Source organism: Porites lutea, chromosome 10, assembly GCF_958299795.1.
Source record: "Porites lutea chromosome 10, jaPorLute2.1, whole genome shotgun sequence".
In the NCBI taxonomy this organism is placed as follows: domain Eukaryota; kingdom Metazoa; phylum Cnidaria; class Anthozoa; order Scleractinia; family Poritidae; genus Porites; species Porites lutea.
Genome location: NC_133210.1, coordinates 26413049 through 26434982, shown reverse-complemented (window position 1 = coordinate 26434982; position 21934 = coordinate 26413049). Strand labels below are relative to the sequence as shown.

Genomic DNA, 21934 nt, shown 5'->3' with positions numbered 1-21934 from the left:
GTGCTACCAATGATATTATAAAGTGATGTCAGTGCCATTGCACCTCCTTCCCCCCCCCCCCCCCACCCTCCCCACCATTGCTTACATACTTAGACTCTGACATAAATGCTTAAATCAAAGTGGTATCACATATCTTCCTGTTCACCCGTTAAAAGAAAAAGATGTTTTTTAACATGACCAGTGTTCCCACCAGGCCATGGCCTTGCAGGATCCCTGCTGAAAAATTACAAAATGGCACATTAAAAACAAAGTTGAAGCCCCCTTGGGATGCACAGGGGTGCTACAAGCCAAACAGTCATTTAGAAGTTAGTTAAGTAATTCTGAGTGGGTAAGGTTATACCCCTTCCTTTTATTCTATAATTAGTTCAAGTGACTGAAGGCAGTAATAAACGTATCATTTTAAAGTCTAGGAAGGGAAAGGGGTGGGAATGATATTACATAGAATGGCCCTCACTGATTTAATTAATATTAACATAACATTAGCAATATAACTAAAAATATTTCCTCATTCACTTAAAAATGTATTAAATTTTAAGTATACACATATTGTGTCATATGACATGAGGAAATGACCTTCGAATGCATTAGCAGCAACTGGGAGGAAATATTTTGAAATCAGTGTTCTCTGAGTGGAAATACTGAGGCAAAGAGAAGGTATTGAAATTGGCAGATATAAAACCTCTTCTTTTCTTAGTGGTTCAGGCCTTGCTCGTGGTCAGTTGCTTTCATTTAGGAAATAACAATCTTATCAAGATTTAACTGACCTCTGTTAAATTAGCAGATGTCAGAAGCTTGCAGGAAACTAGCTCTGTTACTCATCCAAAGATCTGCTGAGTTAGTAATTGTGCTCTAGCATTTTAGCCTTTATGTACTTTAAAGTGCTGCCATCAAGAAGCCATTAGAAGTGAGTGCTACTATACCACTCAAGGTCATCTACCTTTTGAATCTGTCAGCTAAACTCTTATGTGTGATAAGCTAATACCCAAGGTTGTCAAAAGTAGCCGGCTGCCGGCTAAAATCACCACCTACTTGGTTAGTATCAGCTGGCTACTCTGCTTAGCATTTCTTTACAGATGGCATTTTTTAAATAAAATATCCTTGGAATGACTGCTTACTTTGTCAACTCAGCCATCTACCTCAAAACGTTCTGACAACCCTGAATACCTTTAATTTTTCTTTGGTTTTCTCTACTACTTGGAATGAAAAGGACCTTATGACTTCTTTTGCTTTGCCATTATTCAGCTTCTTTTGTACCTGCAAGAATTTTCACAAAAGATGATCTCCCAGACACATGAAATAGAAACCCAGGTGGATGGTTTAGTCAATAGCACGAAGGTAAGTCAACAAGCTACAAAGTCACTCATGACAAGAATAGAAATGACAGAAATAACGTGACAAATAAACAAAAGACTGCAATAATTTTTTTCAGTCTTTCTTTTATTTCAGCCTTAGGTTTTCCACCAAATCTAAATTATCATCCTGGGATCATTTAACAGTGTACAGTCAACTCCCTCTAAGACAGACACCTTTGGAACCGGCAGTAAGTGTCCATCTCAGAGAGATGTCCATCTTATAGAGAGTCAACTAAAGGGAGTAAAGAAAGGCAGGGACCAACTCTAGGAGTCCGTTTTACAGAGGTGTCTCGTCTTATAGAGGTGTCCGTTAAGAGAGAGTCGACTGTATAGGGAAAATATAATCTTTGCTGATGTCATTGTTTACATTTTTCTCAGTAGCATAGCAGTAAACCCATAGAAGATGCCATCGTATGTACAAATGAGGTTCAAAAAATGAAAGAGCTGGTTACGTTGAACAGTTTGTGCAATTTTCAGCTCTTTGCATTCAGTGACATAGGAAATAGCAGCAATCAAAAACTGTGAGGTTGCTAGGTTGCAAAAATGCTTATCGGCTCATTTATTCTTTGCAAACTTTGATTTTTTGGAAGAGAATTTCTCCAAAACTATTTGGTATATGAGGCTCAAATTTTTGGAGATAATTGAAATTGTTATGCTCTTTCAATATTCGAGTTGTTATTTTAATAGCTTTATTAGGGAATGAAACGTGTATGTTAGTGAAGCAAAAAATGTAAACAAAGATTCACCTATAAACCAGATTGTTTATGAAGGTCATCAGTATATAAGCAACCACCATTGAAATTCCCACATTTTTGTATTTCTTTTGACAGGGAATGGATTCCAAGGTGCAAAATACAATGAATGACTTCTTAATGTTGTCTAATAATCAGTTCATTGAAAACGTAAGTAATGAATCTTTCCAAGTGTTGATGTCAGTATTCCTACACATGACTTGATCAGACAGATCTAGAGACATCATTATGGGGAAGGGGAAGGAGGGTGAGGCAACAAAGGAAGGAGTAGGGGGGAGGGGGAGGAAATAGAGGTAGGAGTAGGAGGGTGAGGCAACGAAGGAAGGAGTAGGGGGGAGGGTCACGAAATAGAGGAAGGAGTAGCGGGAGGAGGGTGAGTTAATGAAGTAATGAAGAAAGGAGGAGGCGGAGGAGGGTGAGGCCATTAAGGAAGGAGTAGGGGGGGTGAAGTAATAAAAGAAGGAGTAGGGAGGAGGGTGAGGTAATGAAGGAAAGAGTAGGGGAAGGGTGAGGCAATGAGGCAATGAAGAAAGGAGTAGGAGGAGGAGGGTGTGGCAATGAAGGAAGGAGTAGGGGAAGGGTGAGGCAATGAGGCAATGAAGAAAGGAGTAGGGGGAAGGAAGGAAGGAGAAGGGGGAGGGTAAGGCAATGAAGCAGTGAAGGAAGGAGTAGGACGAGGAGGGTGAGACAATGAAGGAAGGAGTAGGGGAAGGGTAAGGGGAGAGAAGTAGGATGTAGGGGGAAAGAGTGAGAATGTGATGGTGAACCACAGGTTAAAGCTACATTGTAATAAAGAAGGGGAGAAACAGCTTCGAGTAAACAGCTTTTAACCCACAATCATTCCTCCTAGTTTCCTGACTTGGTAGTGATATCTTCATATTATGCTGCTTTTTTGGTAACAAATTTGGGGCTGAATAAAATTTATTCAAGCCTAGGGTTGCTTACCATTAGTTAGAGAACTGGCTGATCAGACCAGTCCAGTTGTGAGGAGAATTTCACAATTAACCAGGATTCCTCAGCCAGATCAGTATGTTCCTAAATACTATACACAGCAGTGATAAGGTTTTAGTGAAAACTCTCGAGAAAAATCTGTTTTGAAAGTGGAGATGAACCCCACAGTTGAATAAACAACCTAAGCGGTTGAAAAAAAACCTGAACATAAATTCGGGCTTGACTGGGAATCAAACTCGGACCTTTGCAATAACAGTGACTCTAATATATACATATTTTTTTGACTCCAATATTACTCTGATCTTAGTTGGACCTTTCGTGGTACCCATAATATACTGTTTTTTTTTTTACTTTTCTTATACCAACTAGCGTGTGTATGAAGAAGATGTTAGCAAAGATGAAACCAATGAAGTAGAAGAGAAAACAGCAGAGCCAGAAAAGGTATTTATTTCATTCAATGCTTGCAGTATTATTCTGTCCTGTTGACATGGGCAGTGATAACTCAAGCTTTCTCCCTACTTTACTCGATGGCCTTAAAGATCACATTCTCTCTTTTGGTGATAATGAGATGCACATAGCTTATCCAGTACAGTCAATAAAAGCATTCAGGTCAGTATACATTACACTGGAACTAAGAATATTAAAAGTTCTCCTCTGGTCTTACAAAATTGTGGAAGGGTGGGATTTACGACACCGATGTCTTCACATCTTGACAAAACAACATCATAGTTTTTTACATGCCCATGCTCACTAAATTTGGTGCTGTTAAATGGTAATTTATTTACTGTCGACCTACGGGACTATTTTGTTTTGCCATCAAAGCTGTTTTCCAATTCTTACAGTTTTGGGATTGCTAGAAGAATAGTGCATTGCATGCCACTCAGTTCCCTGTGAGGATTTACACCGCCCCCCCCCCCCCTCCCCTACCACACCATAACAATTATAATGGTGCTCTTCGATAGGTTTCAAAAATGTGTGCGAAAGAAAAGAATCTTGCCTATAGTGGGCATGGCTCAAATCCAATAATTATTTTAACCCCCAAGAAGAACCAGCTGTGTAACTAATACTCCCATTCATTTTTTGGCTTGCTACCCTAGGCAAATCACTCAAAGGTATTGCACAAAACTAAAGGACAGTCATTTAAGGTTTTAGCTCCTTATGTAATGCCAATCCACACATTTTACCCCTAGTAAGAGCTCTACGCTATATCTTTGCCATGACTATTTCTTGGTTGTTAATTCCTTGCAAAGTATATATGACCATCCTTCCAGATTTATGTTGACACTTTGCATTTTTGTTTTGGCTGATAACTTCTCTTATAGATCCCATGCCCTGCAGCATAATTTATTGTTACAGAAAGCAACCAGCCCTGTATTTTTTAAATTGGAAGTATCCCTCAAGCCTCAATTATGGCCTTTTGAAGGGGATGTGATTGTCTATTGAGTGGCACTGTACTGCAGCAAAGTTTACGTACAATTTTGTTTCAAGGGTTAAGCTTGACTGGTTATCTCATAAGTGGCATGCTATTTTGAATCCTATTTAAAATTAACTGAAACTTTTTCTGTCTCATCAAAAGGCAAAAACAAGAGAACAGAGAGAGGCAGAAGTAATACCCAGGCTTAGTGAAGCTGTTAAACATGGCATCAGTGTGATGGAAAATGCATTTGTTACTCTTGAGCTTACAACAGAACGTAAGTAGACAGTACACTATTTGGTTTGTCAACGTATAAAATATTTTACTTCTATGAGACCTTTCTCACATCCAAGGAACCAACCTTGGCTGACAAACCAAGCCATGCCCTCATTGTATTCATTGCTTGTGCTTATTGGAATAGAATACAGCGTCACCTAGAGAACAAGTCCTTTATTATTTCTATGAATAGCAGTTGATGGTTCCTTAAATCATCTGGATAATTTATGGTTAAAATTCTTGAGTTTAGTGAGTTTTGAGCAATGTTTTATTTCAAGCAGAATTGTCAGTTACACCCTTTTGCACCAAGCCCTTAATATTAAACTGCGCAACTATAAAAATTCCAGTGCAAATTTCTTGCTACATGCAGGTTAAATCATCTGGATAATTTATGGTTAAAATTCTTGAGTTTAGTGAGTTTTGAGCAATGTTTTATTTCAAGCAGAATTGTCAGTTACACCCTTTTGCACCAGGCCCTTAATATTAAACTGCACAACTGTAAAAATTCCAGTGCAAATTTCTTGCCACATGCAGGTTATGTGACCTCAAAACATTTTATGAGAACACATGCAGCTGGGGGGAAATTCCTGCAATGTAAGATTTAGTTTGATGCAATTTAAGTTAGTTTACTACGAGGAGCAAACATTAATTAGTAGCATATTATTGCAGAATGGGCAGTTGGTATTATTTGGTATGGGCCATTTTTGTTCAAAAAAGGTGACACTTTGTGTTCTGTCCTACAGACTCAGATGACGAAGAGGAGGAAGATGAAGATATCAAGACAGGATTCAAGCCTCAAGTTATTTTGGAACCAAAGGTAGATCTTGACAAGAAATAATGAAAAATTAAGCAAGTTTACAATGTAAGTTAAATTTTTATTTGTCTCAAACTCATTTTCATTCACTGCATATACTGTACTGAATGCTGAACCATAACCATTAATAATATTAATAATAATAATAATAAATTATCAATGTTTTCACGCAGAATTCTGTTTGGTAGCATCACAGAAAACAGTTTTTTTTGTGGTTCAAATTTAATGTTTCGTTTGAATTTTTTTAAACCAGTTTAAATTTTTCAAATTAGTGTGAATTTTTCAAACTGGTTAGAAATTTTTAAAACCATAACATTTACATGTGCAAGTGTTTGAAGTCTCAATACTTTTCTATTTTGAAGGATGTCTATGGAAATCGTCCATTACCTCATCTGATTGGCACGTCAGATTTCTTCAGGGATGAGCTTGTTGGACTGGGAGAGTCATCTGGAGAAGGTACCACAATTATTGATATATATAGTTTGTTTTTTTTTGCATGCAGTTAAATGCAATTTAACAGAGTTAATAACAAGGAGTGCTAGTTTTATCTTCCTGGCTAGCGGTATTGCCAGATGCACATGCACCAGGATCCCATGCGCTCCTGGAGTTGTAGCATTTTCAGGTGCATTTTAGCTTTCTGGCATTTTGGTGTTTTTGGGCAGTTTTAGTGAGCATTCACTCAGCCTTGGCATTTCACAATCGTGGAGAGTCAGTTTATAGTGGTTTCCCACCCCCTCCCTTCCCTCTTTCCACTGTCTTGCTCATTGTGGTGGGTACCTGTTTTCTTCCCTTTCGCATGCTGACTCATGGCTGCATTGCCAGGATTTGCCAACCATGGTAGCAGTCTCCTTCTAGGGGCTGCCAGGCTGCCAATAGTGAAAGCTCCTGAATATCTCAGGCACCAAACTTCCACCTCTCAAGTAATATTATTTTTTTAAAGCCAGTGACAATTACTTATCACTACCTAAAACTAATATTTGTTTGCCAGTAGTTCTTTATGTTGTCAAATTATTTTTGCTTGTTTTAATTTAACAGAAGATGAGGGAGAGGAAGAGGAAGGAGAATCTAGTGAAAATGAAAGTGAAAGTGAATCATCAGCATCTTCCAAAAGCAGTGAATCAGAGAGTGAGGCAAGTTAAAATAGAGTAAAAACCTGCAAGGAAGACCTGGTTTTAAAGAATCTTTCAAGCCAAAATTTGCCGGTTAGAACCCATTTTATACAAGAGCCTGTTTAGCCTAAAATTTGAAACAGGTTCTTATTTTCTTAATCTTATAAAAAAAAATTGTACGCTTAGGCCTGTAAGTCAACATTCAGGATCCTCTTACTCGCAGGTTTTTATTGTATAATTAGCAGTCTTATACAATTTCGTTAAATTCTAAGAAATAAATAGTTTTAAGCAAACAATCTGTCACAGAGTGTTCATTTGAAAAGTAGCATCATAGGATTTTGTTCTCAGAGTATGAAGGTAGAGTGACAAGTAATCTTGCCATAACTTTGACTAGGAATGAAACGGCTGGTCTGGTTTAAGTAATTACATGAAAATTTCATAGATCATCATATTTATTAGCCTGAGAAAACAGCTAACTTATCATGGAGCCAAAACTGGTTTCCTCACAAAATTACGTCTGAGGAAGGAGCCCGGGGAAGGAGCAAAGAAATTCCATACTGATGACATGTAACTACCCAAATCAGTGTAGTGCTTCTGATTGGTTGAAAATCTTCTTCATCCAATCAGAAGCACTAACCATATCTGGGTGTTATTGCATCATCAATAGACAGATTTAGCAAAGACAATGCAAAGGCTGTGACGACAGCACGTGCAAATAAAAAAACCCGGCCTGACCAATGGAAGTTGTACTAAGTCCTTTACGCATGCTATCCAATCATCAAATGACATTCCCATTCTGTTACTAAGTCACTCTAGTATGGAATTTCTGGGCTTGTTTCTTAGACATCATTTTGCAATGACAGCAGTGATGGCAGCGTGAAATGTTGTCTGTTTCCTCAGGCTACATTTTTATAAGTTTAAATTGTATTCATACAGAGCTCAGAAGAAGGCAGCAGTGAATCAGAGACAGAAGCGCCTAAGGAAACTGAGAAAAAACAAAAACAAAAGGCAAAGGTATGTCACCATTAATTATATAGCTTTATTTAGGTGCGGTCTCTGAATAATAGCTGCATAGAGTAGAAGACAAAAATAATTTTTTTTTGGAACAGAAGATTGAGTCAGAAGATGAGGATGAAGACGATTTATTTGGAGAGAAAAAGAAACTGTCAGAATCAGAGGATGACGAAGAAGAAGAAGAGGAGAAAAAGGAACAGCCTAAAACGGTGAGGGTTATAACTGTCGAGTAAACAGTAACCATACTGGTACCTTATTGCTACTTAATATCATAAAAAAATTGTGAAATTGAAGAGTCATGAGGAATTTAAGATGGAATCCATCAGGAAATTGAGTAATTTTAATTATCAGAGGGCAAAAACATTGTACCGGAATAATTTAAAGGATATTGCATTCTTTTTTACGTTTTTCAAGGGCTAAAGATGTAATTAATCTGTAATAACACCAAAGAAAATTTCTCATGGAAGTCTGAGAAAATGAATGTCAAATTTCACAAGAATTGTGAAAACACAGGTAAAATTCTAAAACTTTCATGTGTAAGAAGTCATTTTGTGAAATTTGACATTAATTTTCTCCTTCTCCTTCTCCCTTGTTTTCTCAACAAGGGGGAAGGAAAAGGATGTCTAGCACAGCATCTCAATGTTATTCCTTCAATTGACCTAAGTTCTAATGTCACTTGTTGTTGTGATGGTTTGGTTACGTGGAGAAATTGAGATGTGCTTGTGACTTTTCCTTGCACTCAAGAAGTTTAACCCAAGGAAAATTCAGTGTGTGACTAAATGTAAGGTTAAAGACTTACTTCTTGTGTTTTCAGCCCAAGGGTGGTTTAGACTTTGCTGCAGAGCTTGCGGCCAAAATTGGTGTTGCACCTCCCAAGCGACAAGACAGTGAAGATGAAGATGAGGACGAAAAACCTGCTGATGGTGAATGGAGTGATGAAGAACATCAAATACCACAGACTGCTGTAGACCAGGAAAAAGAGCGCAGTGAATCAAAAAGGAGCCGTGGTGACAGCAAAACAAAAGAGAAAAAATCTCATCATCATCATCATCACCATCACAAGAAAGATAGGTCTGAATCACATGGAGAACACAAGCACAGGAAAAGGCGTGGCAGTAAGACAAGTCACAGTAGTGTGGACACACGGCAGTCTGTTCCTGCTGAAGATGGTGAGAATTGTCCATAATGATAATGATAATGACAGCAGAAGTAATAAGTCCTTTAATTTATTTACCCTCTGCACCTCTATTTTAGATCTGTTTGGTCAGTCAAGCCCTCAAGAAGATGGACTGTTTGGAAGTGAGGGCACTCCATTCAGACAGAAGGGAGGGCTTTTCAGTGGAGGAGGGAATCTGTTTGATGATGTAGAAGGGGAAAAGGTATGTGTTGAAATTGAGAGGGTTGATGAAGCGATACTTGCAGCTGCTCAATTTCTCAGACCATAAGAAGTTATTGGCTCTTAAATTTCTTCCAATTACAGTTGAACTTTGATATAACGAAGTTCTATATAATGAAGTCCTTGGTTTAACAAATGATTTTCTTTACCCCAGTAATAATAAAATACAGTCGAACCTCCATGTGCGACCACCTCTTGTAAGCAACCACCTCCCATAAGCGACTGCCAATCCAAAACACCAAAAGTTTCCCAGCCAAAGCCTTAAAGTTGGAACCTCTAGTAGATGACCACCTCCTGTAAGCAACCACGACCACTTTTTGGGCTTGACAGTTAATGATTTTCCATTGTTTTTAACCTCTTGTAAGCGACCACTTGACGCATTCTCTGGTCTCTATTTCGCTGTGTGCGCTATGTTACTCAGAGTATACAAAGAACTTTAGAGACAACATGGAACTACACATAAAGGAACTTAGACATTGCTTGCAATAAATTATCCTCCATAAAGTAGATTTGCCTGGACCTCTTGTCGGAAGAGACCCCTTATAGTTTGATTCTTGTAAACAACCACCCCCCGTAAGCAACGACTCAGTCTTTGCATTTTGGGCGGTCGCTTACGGGAGGTTCAACTGTATTTGAAAAAGAACCTCAATATAATGAAACCTCGTAATTGCAAACAAATTTTGCCAGCCCCTTGGCCCTTCATTATACCAAGGTTCCACTGTGCAGTGGAACCTTGATATAACAAACCTCTATATAGCAAAGTCTGTGGTGTAGCAAACGATTTTCTTTGGCTGATTAATATGAACATTTATGAAAAAGAACCTCCATGCAATGGAACCTTATCATAGGGAACAAATTTTTCCAGTCCCCTGGCCCTTTGTTATATTAAGGTTTCACTGTAAATGGCTACCTTCACGAAATGAGGAAAAGTGCGAAAAATAGGAAATAAGAGAAAAATTTTAAATATTTTGTAACAATCTCAGAATTGATCCATAATTTTTATTAAAGTGCTAAGCTTTTATGCTTTTATGCCCAGTAGAAAATGGTGCAAAAGGCTGCAGATTCTCACCATATGTTTAGTATATGCAAACGTTCTCAGCATGGTTGAGGATTGCATTACTTTCTGTCCCATTCCAAATTGCTAAAATAATGTCTGTGACTATAATATTAAGTACTTATTAAAAATGCAGTCGTCCAAGAGGAGGCCAAAACTGAGCCTTTTGAAAGCAACAGGAGAATAGAGTTTTACTATAGAGTTCAAAATAGATAAATATGAGTTTTAGCATTAAAAGAATACCTTCTTACTAAAACTAATGTAACCAAAACCTTGCTTTTTGATAAATAATCATGTATTGTGTCTGCTTTCATAGGAGGACTTGTTTGCAGAACAGAAGACTGAAGAAACAGATGAAGTGGAGAAGCCAAAAGAGGGTGTGTTCCCTTACTACCTGTAGCTCCATCAAGTTATAAATATATAGTTTGAAACTGATGGGTTTGGTGGTGAAAGTTGTTCAAAATGTAGATGCACTATCTCCTGGATAAATGTTTATGTAGTAGATAACACACTTGGGTTCCAAATATATCTATTGGATAGCGATTTATCCAGTGGATAGCGTTATCCAACATTTGAACAACCTTGGCCAGGTGTTGATCCCAGTAAAATTATAAACATTGACTCTCTTTCAGTAGCATGTGAGTGGCAAAGGCGGTGCACAGGTCATGCCCTCTCAAAAATTCTGTAAATTTTATTGCCGGAAGTTACGATCTCCTTCAAGTCTTTTACTCCTAATGGCAGCCAATGTGAAAATTTGAAAATTTTAGAAAAATGCTAAGTTATTTTGATTTTGTAAAGTACAGGAAAGCAAATACAGTTGACTGTCCCTTGGCAGACACCTCTATGAGATGGACACCCTAGCAGAACAGACATCTAAAGTTGGTCCTTACCTTTCTTTACCCTTTCTTTGACTCTCTATAAGATGAACATTTCTCTTAGATGGACACTTAGTGCTGGTCCCAAAGGTGTCCATCTTAGAGAGAGTTGACTGTAGGACTATGCAAAAGCAGTGGCAGATCCAGGGGAGGGGCTCGCCTCCCCTTATGTTTAGACCAAACTGAGGCCCAAGAGACCCCCTCCCCCCACGACCCTTATCTGAGGGTCTGGATGACTGCCCCCCCCCCCCCCCCCCGCTTATCTGTAGGTCTGGATCGGCCACTGAAAAGTACTAGTTAAGGGGTTTCATTGAAATGGTAACACCACAGTATGTCATGCACGCTGACTCAAAATTAGCAGCGCAATATTTTCTCCCTCTATATTGACTCCAGGAGTTAAAGAATTGACTATGAATAATATATGACCAATCTTCATACAACAGTGGAAAGAGGTCGGCAGGGTTTGCACACACCTTGAAAATCCTTGAAAGTCCTTGAAAATTGTAGTCGGTACTGGAAAGTCCTTGAATTTCAATCCTGACCTAATAGTTAAAGGAGAACTGCAAACGAAAAGGAGCAAACACAAAGACCTTCGGGAGAAAATTCTCCTGATGTGGAAGAACTAAAAGAGGACATAGACTCAAGGCTCCTTTTTGCACTCAATGGAGTCCTTGAAAAATGCAAAATGTGCCCTTGAAAAGTCCTTGAATTTTTTGTTCAAGAAAGGGTACAAACCCTGGGTCTGGAACTACGATACTTTGGAAATGCATTGAGGTCAACGGAAAACCCATGAATTGAGTGCAATGATATCTTTTCTCCTTTTATCCACTACTATCCAGAAGATGGAGAGTCTTCATTAGTTAAACCCAGAGCACGAAGTACAGCAAGTGGCAAGAGAATTCCTGTTGGTGCAGTGTCTATATTCGGAGGTTTGTCAATACTTTTGTTCCCTGTTGTCTTACCTGTGAAACACAGGCCCTTTTACTATCATTTAACAGAAGGTTTGATGTGTGTGTATTTGACTTGGTGTCGTACTGGATTTATGAACCGTTGATCAACAGCTTGACGTGCATGATTAAGTTATGTATACATTCAGGAGGTTTAACTTTTTTTAGCAGGGAAAAGCTAGAATTTTTTAAGTGGTAAATGGATGAATGCTTTTTGAATAGTAAACAGTTCAAATTGTTGACCAATCAGAGCACACACTTTACTCTTTTTTATTTTGTTATAACTAAAACTGATTAGCACTGCCTTCTTTGCACAGTACACCAATGTATGGGGTAAATTATTGTTAAGAAAAAATGTTTCTTGGTAACCATGTATTTTCCTATTTCCGAATTTTTTCCCTGTTAGATTCTGGTTTGTTTGGATCACCTACCAAAGAGGTGAGGAAATCAGAGGATTCGTTATTTTTTGCTGCTGATAATATTTTAGTGCCTGTGTGATTTTATTTTAAGAAGAAGAACAGCAGACAGATGTAATCAATATATAAAACACACATGCAAAAGTAGTAATTTCCTAATCTATTATCCTCTACCAAGGCTTTCATTAAGAATTCAAGTTTCCTTTTGTTTCCTACAAAAGTACCAAGGTGTCATGCTTACAGTAGCCAGATGAAATCCCTGTCCCCTGGCAACTGGCACTTAGTGACAGCCCTGCTCTATGGCTTGCTTAGTCCCTTCTGTGTAGAGGTTGGGCTGTGTTAATTGTTTTTTACTACATATTAACAGGACTTATCCAGTAGTCTCACTAAAAGCCACTCAAAAGAGGTGTCAGAGTCGACAAAACCCAAACCCAAGCCGGAAGTGAAAGGAGGAGGACTGTTTGATGGTGATGATGAAGATGATTTATTTACCAGTACAACATCTAAGCCATCGACTGCTCCAACAACACAAGGTATGTTGACACAGAATGATTGCTCAATACTGAGGCCTACACTGAATTGTGTTTTTCAAGCCCGACTAAGGCAGCTGTCTCAGGAGAGTTACAGGGTCCCTAGAGTCTTGCGACTCTGAAATTCTTGGGCCCAACCAAAAATTGAGTACATGAGGCGTCCAGACTGCTAGAGGACATTCCCAGCTTTCGTGTACCTTTTTGCTTAATCTTCTGCATGCATTGCAAGTATGTAAACAGCTTCATTTGGACTTCCACTAAGAAGGAATGGACTGCATAGAATGCAATCTGATCATGCGCATTTGGACCTTCTATCACTCATAATCTAATCATGCGTGTTTTTGACAATCTATCACGTGAAACTTACGCAAAGCACTTCACTTCCATAACCTTCAGTTAGTATTAGTATAGATATTAGAGAGCTTTAGATTCTGTGACGAGTATGACTATGAGTATGAGATTTTCTCAATACTCAGTATTGCTCACATGTGAGCCAGCGTCATTTAGGCGAGAAAACGTGATAGTCATCGTCATTCTTCTACGATTTTTAGCAAGAATGTTGTAGTGGCGGGAACAAGTTATCAAGTAAGATGTTTTATCATTTTGCTATCGGGGAGGGCTGAACCTCCTTCAGTGTAAATAACCGTTCCAACTTTGTAAGTGAATAAAAATAAAATGAAGCTTTCGGGGTGTTTTTGTTTTGAGAACATGCACAAAAACTTTAGTTAAATCTCGTACTCATACTTGCTCTCATCCTCAAATCTAAAACTCTCTACCACTAAAGGGGGCCCAACGGTCCCCCTCTCCCCCCCTCTAATTTCACCTATGACTTTATTTATGTCTCCAACCCACAGAGGCCACAACAGCCAAGAAGGCATCATCCAAAAAGGTTGACTTGTTTGGTGATGATGGTGAGGAAGAAGACGATGGTGATTTGTTTGCTGATAAACCTCCAGCAAAGGAAACTCCTGCTCAAGCGCCACCCAAGAAAAAGGTTTGCTGCCATTCCATGTACACTCCCATGGGGGTCGTAACATGTTGTTTTTGAAAAAATATTTATCTGAGAAGTATTAAATAATTAATAGTACCATGCGAAAGTCCTGCTGAAGAGGTTTCATTTGAATGGTCACTTCAGAGGATTCCACAGACGCTGCAGAAAATAGAACTACATACTGAATAAATAGCACCTTGTCAAAGAGGTTTCATTTGAATGGTTAAACCAAAATGATTTTAACCACGGACCAACAGAAAGAACCGGAGCTAAATAAGTAGTACCATGTGTGACCATGTGAGAGTACTCGTAGAGGTTTCATTTGAATACTTTCATCCACCGACCCAAAAGTAAAAACTACGTACTTAATGCCATGTGAAAATACTGTAACTCCTCTATTAATATTATATATTATTAACTAGTGGTCTATTATCAATGCTGCGTTCTGATTGGTTGAGCTACTACTAGGCTATATGTTATAGCCTACTAGTAGCGAAAAGCGCGCGCTTTTTGGCGGCAAAAAAGAATTAAAGTCTAGCTTTAAGTAGCTAAAATTCTTTTATTCTCGATATTTTTGACCAACTAGTTGGATTTTACTAAAACAATTATTCCTCACGCCCTCATGGGCTATTGACTGGAGCAATGACTGTTAAATATTGATTCTGACTGTCTTTTTGCTACATTTCAGCTGCCTGCAGGAGCTGTGTCATTGTTTGGTAGTTCACCACCACCTCTTCTCATCAGCAAGAGAACAGAAGATGAAGAGGTGAGAGTTACTTGAACTGTTCAATACCTCGTGAGCAGAGGTTTCTTTCTTGCATGGCTTTTGGCATTTACAAAGTCGTTTGCGTCACCTGTAAGTCTCCTAGGGTGTAAACAAACCCTAGTCTATGCAACTGACAAGCGATGCGAGTGACTTCGTAAACACTAAAAGCCATGCAAGAGAGAAACCTCTACTCACAACTGAAAAGTGTAAATTAAGTAATTGCATGAAATGCCCATGAAAGCATCCACTATATTTACCTGAAAGGTTTTAGACTAAGAAATAAGAATTCTGAATTTCTAGTGTTCCCAAGCTCAACATTTTTGAAAGTCGCCTTTTGGTGAGCTAAAATCATAAAATGGACACCACACGGAAAATGTTGGTCACCAGGAAAAAGGACAGTTCATGCAACTTAACATGAAAGCATTAAAATAGTCAAAATGGCTGCCCAACTATTTAGACCTTATTCACGATGCACGCTCTGAAGGACTAATGAGATAAAAGCAACGTCACTTGGTTTCTCAGAGGGCCAAAAAGTGAAAAAATTTGCCAATTCAAGAAATTACAGTCTAGTTTTTTTATTCTAGGCAACAGAAAATGTTGAACTTTTCATCTTAAAGACGATAATGGCAAATTATGGCTGGGAGTGATCATTGCTATCTTTTTAGATGTATTAGCGACCGTAGATGTCCTCATAGCAAGAAATAATGACGTAAAACTTGCCAAAACTGGAACTGTACATTTTGCAAGACTAAAATCGTCGTTTCGCTTTGGGAAAATAAACAAATTTGACCGCGATTTTTTTTTTGGCAAATATTTTAAAAATTATTGGACGATGTTGATCAAAATATCGTGATTTGTCATTGGCGTGCAGATCAATTATTATTTATTAATTGATCTGCGAGACACTGACAAATCACAATATTTTGGGATATCTGAGTTCAATAATTGTTTTATCATTTGATCACCAAGTTTGTGTTTTAATGAATATCTTTGGGAAGAGAAGCAATCTGCCATTTTCACGTAAGAGTGATCGCAGAACACAGTTGGACGACACTGCGGATGAGCAGAACATTATTTGTAGGCAGTTATTTGCAGGTCACGTGGTGGACTTTCGGCTAATGAAAAGGAAGAAAAATTTGCAACGAATGATAATATCACTTGTGTACCCCCTGAAAGTGAAATACCACGTGACATTTCTTTTATCCCATTGATCGTAAAGTACGTGCAAAGATGGCAGGCATCGTGAATAAGGTCTATTGCATTTGGAGGTACAAGTGACATCTCAAGGATTGATACCCAGGCAACCCAGGGTGAATATATCAAAAGGAAAATGTTGGTGTGAAAACTCACATATGTTTTTCTCACTTGATATTTTGAAGACCGTAATAATATTTTAAACACTAACTAATAAATGGTTATGTTTTGTGGCGTTACTGCCAAACACAGTTCGCCAAATTACTGCTGCAGTTTTAGTCACCAAATTTTTTTCTATTGGCCATGGCGACCAAAATGGTTATGGTCACAACTTGGAGTGTTGATTCCCCTTGATTTTCCTCTTGCTTTTTTCTCCATTTCTTCTTTTCATTTATCTTTTCATCCCAACTTTCCTTCCCTTATTCTTAAATGACAAGATCCTAGAACAGTCTTTCTTTCTGGCTTCCAGGAGGATGACACTGGCCTCTTGAGTAAGTCCAAAGTGACTCCACCACCCAAGAAAGCCACAGTTGAATCAAAGCCTCCCCCTGCCACCCAGCCAAGCAAGCCAAAATCAGGGGGAGGTCTGTTCAGTGATGAAGATGAGGAAGAGGGAGGAGGGCTGTTTGGAGCTCCTGCTGTTAAGCCACAGTTGCCTAAAGTTGAAACAAAGTCAAAACCTAAAGCGAAAACAACAATAAGCTTGTTTGATGACGACGAACAAGACGATGAGGACGAAGACTTCTTTTCTACCCCAGCATCTACAAAAGCAAACAGGTACCACCTTAATGTTTTTAATTTTTACGTGGCTATATGTAATCTATTAGGCGAGGTTAAAAACGAGACAATGCTAGCTAGCCAGCAGTCTTTAGGGCATTTGTGGGGCTCTAGTAATTTTACGGTGCTTTCACTGACATCACTTTGCCTTCACGTGCAGTCGCTTTTAGCTGTTTTTGCTCCCACCCCTCCCTTCCCTCCAAATGTCAATTGAGGTTTCTAGGTAACTGACTACCTACCCCTCCCCTAAGTCACAATTTTGCCGGAAGTGAGAAGTAAGCGTTAATGTTGACTTAGGGGAGGGGTAGGTTGTCTGTTACTCAGAAACCTCAGTTGATCCAATGTCTCTTGGTAAGTGTCTCTGAAAGACTCCACTAAGGTTTTTCTGTGTGACGGTGCCTGGTGATTGCTACTCGCAAGGTTGTCATGGTTACCCTCAGTTTGCCCAGGTACCTTCCCCACACCTATTTACTGGCGAATTGAAAAATTATGAATTAATAACTATTCGTGAAAGTTGCTCAGGGGAGTTTTCTTCTTGTTTTGTTCATTTGTTATTTTATATCGGTTAAAAGTAAATTTGTGTTTACTTGTACAGTGGACCAGTCAAGAAAGCTTCAAGCACCGAGAAACCCAAAGAAGAAGTGAAGGTTGGAAGCGTCATTGAAATTATTATTTTTTGAATGAATCAAAGAGTTTTGCTGGGATAGAGTCTACTTGAGTGATAAGCGTAGGTCCATCCGAGTGAAACTCTTTATTTAATTGGCGTTTGACCATTTTCACGCTTAAATTTACATGCACTTTGTCACACTTTCTTTTTGTATACATCTATATCCACAAATCTAAAATTTCTTTGCTTTTGATAATGATGACCTGAAGCCATCGAAACGTCATGTTTCTTTTATATCGTTTATTTTTCTTGTTAAATAAGATCCTGTTACTGTTAATTATTTAACTCCTGCAGGAATCTAAGCCATCACGTGATAAGCCTTTAGGGCTCTTTGATGACGATGAAGATGATTTATTTAATTCCCCGTCACCTAAACCTGTACCCTCTCCAAATGCCACGCCCACAGAGGTCAGAAAAAAGGTATGTCCTGCTAACAGGGTTAGAGAGTTGCATTTCCTGAATTGAATAGAATGTAATGGAATAGAATAATCTTTATTGAGTTTTTATCGATGTAAATGGCTGATTTTTACAATCTCGTAAAAGAATATTCTAGGAAAAAATTTAATTACATTTAGTGATAATAATGTGCAAACTAGGAAGCTAAATGAACGAATTGGTTTTCTTGATAGTTCCCTGAACGTTTTAAGTTCTAGGGGGCAGGTAAATGATAAAAAAAATGCAAAGAAAAAAAGAAACTAAGAAAGAACTTATATGTAACATGTTACATGAAAGAAAAAAAGAAAAATTATTTCAACAGATGACTTCTTCTATAACTCATAACTTTACGACTAGCTTGATATAGCGATTGCTGTAATAAAATTTGCAACTAAAGGTTTTGCTTTTCTTTTTAAAATCTGTCAAGAAAAAGATTTCGAGGCAAGTAGGAGCTCCTTAACCCCAGAGAAAGTAATTCCTCTATATTTGTGTCACGGCGTTATCACAGGCCCGTTTACTTTTAGATCGATTTTGGCACAAATGCTCGGAAATCTTATCTGGCAATTCTCCCCCTGGTGCCATTTCGAAGATTTTAATTGAAACCAAGAAGATATATTTTCTTCAGCTTTGAATTCTTAGCCCTTTATGACCAACAGTCAACATGCGTAATTATTCTCGGCATTGTTTTCCGTAGACAAGGTATGGTATAAGGAGAATTTGTTTCAAAATCAAGACGATTTTTTAATACCTTTTTGTTTGAGAGCATTGTAAGGGTTAAGTCAAATTAATTAATGAAACGGCGTCATTTACCTCAGCAGGAAAAACCGAAAAGTTCATCCAAGATCCAGTCACTTTTTGATGCTGACGAGGCTGATGAAGGCACATTTGGTGAAGCGGCAGATGATATTTTTACTGCCTCGCCGCCAAAGGTATACATACCTTTGTCTTTTAGACTGATTTCTGGTTTGTACTGCTCTTCCTTTAACTCAAAGAAAGCGTTTTCTTGAACACATATAAATTATTGTAAACGGCCGAGTAAGAAAAGAACAGAAAAATTGAGGAAGACTGTGCTCTGTTACCCAGTGTGACGTCATATATTTTGTACTGTTGTTAGCTTGGAGACTTATGGCGGGAAAAGGCGGGAAAGAAGTTAATTGCTAGGTGTCACGTGACTTTGGAGTAGCCAATTAGGGACCTGGCACTGATGAGAATTGGGTTGCGGAAGTTGTCTTAATAGGGTAGCCAAAGTCGCATGGGCCTCGTGTTCACCCTACTTGTCCCCACCCCCTCAATTATTGTCTAAAGGAAGTGATAGTGGATGACTGCAGGCTATCTTTTGACCATTATCAATTTTTTTTTTCAGTCTCCACAAAAGTCGTTTGAGGCTGTGTCACCTTTATCCGCGGCTCTATCACAGGCTTCCCCTGATTCAACAGATGGGAGCATGATCAGCAAAGCAAAACCCAAACAAACAACAGCTGCCCCAACCAAAACAAGCTTGTTCAGTGACGAGGACGATGACTTGTTTGGTGGAAAATCAGTTGAAGAGAAGCCAAAGGTTGAAGAAAAGAAAGAAGTGATTTCTGAGAGCCCTAAACCAAAGAAACCCGTGGGAGGAGTATCCATGTTTGGAGGTGTGGATCTGTTTGCTGGCAAGAAGCCATCCTTTATTGGTGATGAGGCTGAACCAAAGCCAACAGTGGCACCCAAATTACCGGAAGGTAAGAAAGAGGTCCTCACTCCCTCCCTCCTAATTTCTGACATGTGACAAGGCTATAGCAGAATCAGAAGGTTCAAAAAAGAAGTTGAAAAGGAGTCTCCCCCCTACCCCCACCCCCGATTCCTGACATGCCAAAAGGCTGGGTCAGAAGAGACGACTTAGCAGGCACAGTAGAGAAAGAGAGAGGTCACCATCCCTAGCCCCCGCCCCCACGCCCCCATTTCTGACATGTGTCAATGCTAAAGAAGTACCAAAGGTTTTGAAAAAGCAAAAAGCAATATTTTTTGTCGCATTTTTAGTGGGTTGCACATCATTGGGGTCCAGGATTCTTTTAAGCCTTTGTACTCTTTACTCACAGGGGTAATCAGACTGTTAAGTTAGTTTGAGGTTAAGTACAAAAAAAAGAAAAGACTTGTCCAGGCTTGTATGTCAAATCCTGTTTTTGTTTCAATTTTCAACAGCGAAACCAGCAGTGACTAAAAAAGGAGCAGATTTGTTCAATGACGATCAGGAAGAAGATGAGTTGTTCTCTTCAAAACCCAAAACAACAAAACCAATGGCACCAAAACCAATGGCACCAGCGGCTAAAACCAAACCAAGTTCAGGCTTGTTCGGTGATTCCCCCGAAGATGACCTCTTCTCCGCACCGGCAAAGCCTCCACCCATCGGTATGGAACTGTTAACCCTTTGAGCCCCAATTGGTCACCATAGAAACGAGAGGGAAACTGGGCCGAGTTAACTTTGCAAAGACTTCTGGGATCCTTACTGGGGACATGCCGGTCAGCTATTGGCCAATTTTTCTCTGACCCCAATAACCTTCCCATAAGTCATTGCGGAAGTTAACTCGGCCCAGTTTCCTTTTCGTTTCTAAAGTGGCGAATACCAACGCAAAGACTTCTGGGAATACCTTCGCAAAGACTTCTGGGATCGTGACTGGGGATGCGCCGGTCAGCTATTGGCCAATTTTGTTTTCTCTGACCCCAGTAACCGTCCCATAAGTATTTCAATTTGTGGAAGTTAACTCGGCTCAACTCCTCGTTTCTAAAGTGACTAATACCAACGCACAAATCCTTTAACTGGCCTCCATAAGTTCGAAGGAGTGGTAAAAATATCAATACAAGGGAAAAAAGGTTGGCGGAGTGGTAAGAGTACTCGCCTTCCACTAATGTGGCTCGGGTTCAAATCCCGGCGTGGACGCCATATGATGGTTGAGTTTGATGTTGGTTTTATTCTTTGTGGCCCGTTTCTCGGAGACCAGGACCAGTAACTTTTGTTATCTTCTCAAGTTTGTCCATCCGTACCTTCATTTACATTTTCTACGTTATTTAAGCCTCCCTTCAATGTTTTAATCGATTATTTTTGTTTCGGTAAATTCTGTGACCAGTTCTAAACGGCGGAATTTATCTAAATTTCGTGACTCACTTCTAATTTCAGAGTCTAAGCCTGTCAAACCTGTAGTCACCGCGAAACCAGATGTAGAGGTTAAACCTGCAAAACCTGATAAACCTGTTGAACCAGTTAAGCCAAAGAAGCCTGCTGGAGCTGTGTCCGTGTTTGGAGGCGTGGATCTCTTTGGCCCCAGCAAATCACCGCCATCTTCAGCGGCTGCAGCAAAAGCTCACGTGACGGCTAAGCCAAAAGGTTAGCCTTTGAGTAAAAGGTGTAATTGGAGACTATGGAAGACTACATTTACATCAGTTTCTGAATGTCTTGTGCACGTCTACACTACTAAATTACGATGTTACTAAAACGGAGAACTTGAACGGGGATCTGTGAACTGGTAACGAACACGGGGAACGCGACGTTGAAGTATGTGAACATAAGGTGCTTAACGAGCTTGTTCCACCTTCCACGTTCCCCTTTCCTCTTTCCCTATTCCCTGTGTCCCGTTCCATGCTTTCCGTTTTCAGTGTCTCGTTTTAGTAGCATCCTACTAAATTCATGCTTTCGCGGTAACATTTAATTGTGAATGGCTACCTCAAAGCTAAAATTCTCAAATTCTCTCTCTGTGAATCAGGACACTGACAATATATTTAAAGTTTAGTAAGTGTTTATACGTTCCACATTGAAACTCATCAAGAGTGTTGGCTTTTTGTTTGTTTTATTAGTTTTTTAGTTGAGCTGACTACAGCTGCAGGTTTTGCTCTGTACTGAAATGTTTATAAACAGCGACGCTCTTGATTTTTCATTATTCGTGCAATTTTAGATCCATTAGCAGACGAGGATGATGATGCAAATGATTTGTTTGCGTCCAAACCTAAAGTTGATGTTGTGCAAGAACCCAAACCAGAGGTAACTTGCTTCTCTTTCCTTGAATAATGAGTAAAAGACAACTTTGCACAAACATAAACTGAATTGCCACCTATTTTGTGAGCTGTGTCTTGAGTTCCTCATTACGTCGGAAAGAACAGAATCAAAGCTTACTCTGACAGCAGTCTTCCTGTACAAGTAGATAGCACAACGTAATAGATAGCCACTCCCTTA

The 21934-nt window shown here is 39.1% G+C and overlaps 1 protein-coding gene across 1 annotated transcript in view; it reads left to right on the top strand.

Moving 5' to 3' along the window:
• LOC140949858 (uncharacterized) overlaps positions 1–21934 on the top strand; it is a 32205-nt gene that overhangs the window by 710 nt on the left and 9561 nt on the right. Inside the window, exons 2-26 of the mRNA XM_073399003.1 lie at positions 1243–1335; positions 2183–2254; positions 3425–3496; positions 4632–4746; positions 5489–5562; positions 5922–6015; positions 6595–6689; positions 7605–7682; positions 7778–7891; positions 8497–8851; positions 8937–9061; positions 10449–10509; positions 11847–11936; positions 12361–12392; positions 12738–12903; positions 13755–13894; positions 14580–14657; positions 16321–16628; positions 17224–17275; positions 17590–17715; positions 18546–18659; positions 19094–19451; positions 19912–20118; positions 20885–21091; positions 21657–21742. Coding sequence (XP_073255104.1) covers positions 1243–1335; positions 2183–2254; positions 3425–3496; positions 4632–4746; positions 5489–5562; positions 5922–6015; positions 6595–6689; positions 7605–7682; positions 7778–7891; positions 8497–8851; positions 8937–9061; positions 10449–10509; positions 11847–11936; positions 12361–12392; positions 12738–12903; positions 13755–13894; positions 14580–14657; positions 16321–16628; positions 17224–17275; positions 17590–17715; positions 18546–18659; positions 19094–19451; positions 19912–20118; positions 20885–21091; positions 21657–21742 — 3312 coding nt within the window. The remainder of the gene's footprint in view (positions 1–1242; positions 1336–2182; positions 2255–3424; positions 3497–4631; positions 4747–5488; positions 5563–5921; positions 6016–6594; positions 6690–7604; positions 7683–7777; positions 7892–8496; positions 8852–8936; positions 9062–10448; positions 10510–11846; positions 11937–12360; positions 12393–12737; positions 12904–13754; positions 13895–14579; positions 14658–16320; positions 16629–17223; positions 17276–17589; positions 17716–18545; positions 18660–19093; positions 19452–19911; positions 20119–20884; positions 21092–21656; positions 21743–21934) is intronic.